Genomic DNA, 5276 nt, shown 5'->3' with positions numbered 1-5276 from the left:
TAAAAAATTTCTTGAATTATTTACTAGATTTCCAACCTACTGAGAGCCACGAGAACAAGGGCCGAGACGAATTAAGGTTCTTGAGCTGAATCTTGGATTGTGTCTCGTTGCCAGGGGCGGAGCCACATGCTCTACAATCCGAGTGGTCCAATTATTTTTTTTAAATGACAATTTAAATTTTGAATAATTTTAAAATAATATGATATTAATCTGGATAGATCAATTTAAAATATTAAAAGATTGTAGAGTTTAAAATTTCAATCCAGATATAACTATATTTCTGATGTAAAGAAAATGAACACACTGAGCAAAATAGCACGAAAGAAACTCGAATAGAACAAATCATATTTTGAACATCAATTTAAAACATATATATTTATTTTAAAACAATTGTAAACTTCACGTTCCATATGTTCATTCCTGAACGTGAAGAAGGTGTGTTAGATGTCTCACATCGGTTAGATAAAATATCTGGGAGTTGCATATATAAACTTGAACAATCTTCTCTCCTAAAGTTAGCTTTTAGGATTGAGTTAAGTCCAAGTTCTACTCTTAACAATTTTCTTTAATAAAACCGTGAAAAGAGCTGTGTGTAACTGGAAAATGGCTTGATTTTGGACATAACTTTTGTTAGAAACATGACAGCGTTTGGACATGGCTTTGGTTCGATAACTTGGCAACACTCTTGCTCGAAAATGTTGAACAAACTATAGCAGAATTTCAATCTCCTCTTGATGCCGTGAAATTGACAAAGTTTTGGATGCTCTTTTGGAGTGTCTTTCTTTGTGCTATATGGGGATATTTATAGGATGTATTGCTAGCTGAAAGGCCATCAGATTCAAAGCCATCATGCCCCCCGTTGAATGCCATTTAATAACCTTGACGACTTTCCAATTCCGATCATCCATTCTAATGATTCGCCTTGGTGACATCAAAAAATTTCTTAAACATTATATCACTCAATAGATAAGAACTATACCCTGTTGAATGTTTAACCCAACATCAATTTTCTTAGTGACATCATACACCTTTGTTAGCTATGGAGTTGACAGATTGGACAGGATGCTTAAAGAGCACACAGCTGCACTTCTCACGTCACTGAGGGTGAATATTGGAGGCGGTAGCTGGGGAGTATGCATTCTGGTGATAGGATTGACACAGAAGCAAATATTAAACGATTGTTGATACGGACACGATGGTTAAGTTCTGTATTCAGGCAGGGCAGACCATCACTTTTGATTCTCTTTTACCATAAGCTTCTGCTGTTGTGCTTGAAGAAGGTGCACCTTTAATATAACAATGATAATTCAAAAAACAGCCTCGGTCATAATACTGGGGCCAGCAAAAACACTACATAGATAGATATGATCAAGTTTTCGATTGTAAAACTTGTGAATTAGATCTGTTAAGTAGCTCCGAAGAACATCAAATGTACGTATATTATATGGTTGTGCAATATAGTATTAATTATACTATCGATCTGTGTACAAATTTTTTGTATTCGATTAAAAGTCGTTAAAATTCCATGTTGGTTCACAAAGTTTTTGAAGAACAAGGGGGCCGTCTCACCGAGATCGTATGTTTTTTGCATGAGCCCACAGAACATTCATTCATATGGGGCACAATTCTTGGACTTTTGTCCACCGGCACCGGTGATTCAATTTAATAATAATTGGTGCAATTTCTTTTTATGGGTTTGATAATTAATGCAACTGCTACTCTACTGATATGATTGGTGGAAAAATATTAGATAATCAGATGGCATCGGATCATTCTTATGAATTGGTATTAGTCAAAGTTTTATCATTTTTTATTAAGGATTCATAGCTGATTATATACAACCGTCGAGAATCGCAGCCATTCGCTAGGCGAGTGCCGGTGCATCCTGACAACAACGCCGCCGCAACATTGCCCACCCCCATTTCTTTGTTGCTGCTGCTCTGATTTTCTTGTTTGAGTTTTGGGCGATTTCTCAAGGATCTTTAAGGAAAAGGGCTTCTGGTTGTCCGCCGCCGATGGATCTAGCTTCAGAAGAGCTTCAGTTCTTGAGTATTCCGGACATCCTCAAGGAATCCGTATCCATTCCCAAACAATCCCCCAAAACGTTCTATCTCATAACCCTAACCCTGATTTTCCCTTTGTCGTTCGCCATCTTAGCCCACTCGCTCTTCACACACCCCATCCTCTCGCAGCTCCAATCGGACCCTGTTGGCTTCTCCTCTGACTGGTCAAAACTCTTCATTTTCCAGTTCTTCTACCTCATTTTCCTGTTCACTTTTTCTCTTCTGTCGACCGCCGCCGTCGTCTTCACCGTTGCATCCCTCTACACCTCCAAGCCCGTTTCTTTTTCCTCCACGATCGCTGCCATCCCTAGCGTTTTCAAGCGCCTCTTTATAACCTTCTTATGGGTTTCTCTCTCAATGATTGTGTACAACATCATCTTCTTGGGATTTCTTGTGCTGCTTGTTATTGCCGTGGACACTCAAAACGTTTTCTTGTTTATATTCTCGACGGTGATTGTTTTCTTGTTGTTTTTGGTTGTGCACGTTTATATCAGCGCATTGTGGCATCTTGCCAGCGTTGTGTCTGTGCTTGAGCCTGTTTATGGATTTGCGGCTATGAATAAAAGTTATCAGTTGTTGAAAGGGATGACTGGCATGTGGTTTGTTCTCGTTTTTGGGTACTTGGCGGTTTGTGGGGTGATTAATGTGCTTTTTGGGTCGATCGTGGTGCATGGTGGGGACGATTATGGGGTGTTGGCCAGGATAATGGTTGGTGGATTCCTAGTTGGAGTGTTGGTGATTGTGAATTTGATAGGTCTGATGGTGCAGAGTGTGTTTTACTATGTTTGTAAGAGCTATCATCATCAAGGTATAGACAAGAGTGCTTTGTATGATCATCTTGGTGGATATCTCGGGGAATACGTGCCACTTACGAGCAGCATTCAGATGGAAAACTTGGACGCCTGATGATATTCTTGATTTGGTATATTTCAGCGATTTGTTTTGTTTTGTTTTGTAGGGGAAAATTGTAAAGAGAGATTCAGAAATTTCTGTGCGTGAGTGTGTTTTAGGACACTCCTGTATTTTCTTTTCTCAATCAAGAATGTTTACTCGTTTATTACTTCTTTCTGTCATTGCCTTATTTTAATATCTTACTGTTGAATTTGACTCTCTTAGATGTTTAGCTTGTGCCTGATGACCGTAGTTGTTCCATTCGATTTATTGAGAGGTGGTGTTTAGTTATAAAGGGTAGTGTGGACATGTTAGTATGTTGCATCTTTGAACTTTTAAGTGATGTCTAGGGTACATCAGTACCATGTTTAGTTTTGTCTCGAGTCCCTAGCTGTTTTGACTAGCATTATTCAATAGTTCTATTGTCACTTGTCAGCTTGGGTTTGGTGAAAGAAATCCTTGACGAAAAATAAGTGCAACCGACCCTGTATTTCTTATGCTAAGGTAACACTTTATTCGGTATCCTTTGTTGCTTGCTTGAAGACGACATGGAGAAGAAAAAAAACATAAATTGTTGGAGTGACAATGCCTCGATCATCTTTCTGAATGTCACTTTTTTCAATGACAAGTTTGGTCATAGCTAAACCTATTTTTCTTCACCATAGATAGTCTGTTGATTGTGATAGAAATCTTGTTAACTGAAGTTTCCTAAAGCAGACATTTGTTTGAAGTTTGAGATGTTAAGAAAAGTCTTTGGCCATCACTCTTCTCCATTCTTTGAAGAGAATAGAAATAATAAAAGGAGTAAGGTTCAAGTGCTACTCTGTTTCGCTGAAGACAACCTTCTTCTCTTTCATTGATCATGTTGTTTCTACTATCGTTATTATAATTTGAAGTTGGATGTTTCTAAATTGGGCCGAAGGGATAAATAAGATGGCCCAAGTCTATGCTATATCTTGTATCTAATCTTGCAGCACCTGCGCTGTGTGTGGTGAACTTAGCACGATGGAGAACAAAGAAGCACATGCGCTAGTAGATTTTAAATGTGGGACTAATTTATTTAATATTGGATCAATTGTCCCTCATTTAATTCTGCCACGTGCTATTGTATAAAATATCATCTTGACTGATTGATTGTTGGGTAATAAAGAAAATGATTTGTCATTTATTGCTAATAATTTTGTTGACAACACTTTTGAGTATGTTACAAGTAATTGTCTCCATCATTTCTGTCGGGCCACACTTTTTATGCTGCTATCGTTTTTTGAGTTTATATATTTATTGACTTGTTTTTTTATGTAATATATTATTTTTTGTGTATTTATGTATTATTTATTGTATTTATTATTTGCTAATACTTCAGGTTTCATCGAACACAAGGACGACTGTGCATTTCTGTCCGTTCTATTACTTGCTACTGAAATTTAATATGTTGTAGTAAAGTTGTATTTTGGATTTTGATAAATTAGTTTATCTAAATTTTTGAAATGGTTATTTCTCAAAGTTACTTTCGACTTTCAGAATTAGTTATATACAATTTAAATAAAAGCATTTGCATTGGTTCATATTATAATATCAATCATCTCATAAAAAATCATAGAGTTCATTTGTCACATACACATTATATTAACATATATATTCTATGACATTTATTTTAGTTTTAACACTCATTATTTGTAGATCTCATTATCCATTCATTTGTCTTTATTCTTATTTTTTATTAAATACAGACAATTTTAAATTTAATTACAGAATCTAATGATTATTATTTAATAGTAATACTTTTAAATATATTTCTTAAGTTTTTTATGAGTTTTGTTTATTTAAAATTAAAATTTTATTATAAATTTCAAACGAAATATTACAATATATAAAATAAATTATATTTGCATAAAATTTTAAAAAACAACATATAAACCTAAGAGAAAATGTAAAATATTAATTCAATGATTATTGTTATATTGTGACTAAATATATTCAAATAAGTTGGCACGAAATCGATGATGCATATGACTGTCACGTAGTTCGGAATTTGTCTGAAGTAAATCTTGAAATCCTCGGTTTGAGCCCTGGACGGGTTGTGCAGGTTCATCACTTTTATCGCTTGTACTAATTTGTCATGTCATCCTCATCATCTTCAACACTTATGTTGTGCAAAATAGTGCATGCTAACATAATTTTTCTTGTGTCAATAATGAGCTAAACTTCTGACAATTGTCAATGGAGCTTGGAGCACTCTAAATGCTCGTTCAACATATTTTGTTGCAATCTCTCGTCTTTCTTGTAACAACCTCCTATTGGGATCCTTAGACAAGAAAAAAC

General features: G+C 35.5%; 1 protein-coding gene across 1 annotated transcript; it reads left to right on the top strand.

Annotated features, from left to right (window-relative positions):
* Positions 1 to 1470: 1470 nt before the first annotated feature.
* LOC140836658 (uncharacterized) lies at positions 1471 to 3118 on the top strand. Its single transcript, XM_073202332.1, has 2 exons — positions 1471 to 1652; positions 1819 to 3118. Exon 2 carries the CDS (start codon positions 2016 to 2018, stop codon positions 2967 to 2969), a length of 954 nt encoding a protein of 317 aa, XP_073058433.1. The 5' UTR covers positions 1471 to 1652; positions 1819 to 2015; the 3' UTR covers positions 2970 to 3118.
* The last annotated feature ends 2158 nt before the right edge of the window (positions 3119 to 5276 follow it).

Source organism: Primulina eburnea, chromosome 7 (genome assembly GCF_022965805.1).
Source record: "Primulina eburnea isolate SZY01 chromosome 7, ASM2296580v1, whole genome shotgun sequence".
In the NCBI taxonomy this organism is placed as follows: Eukaryota; Viridiplantae; Streptophyta; class Magnoliopsida; order Lamiales; family Gesneriaceae; genus Primulina; species Primulina eburnea.
The sequence above is the reverse complement of the archived record's forward strand: the minus strand, read 5'-3'. Positions and strand labels throughout refer to the sequence as shown.

What these genes read in the sequence shown, in the direction of transcription:
- LOC140836658 (XM_073202332.1), top strand. Translation starts at nt 2,016, where the DNA reads ATGGATCTAGCTTCAGAAGAGCTTCAGTTCTTGAGTATTCCGGACATC.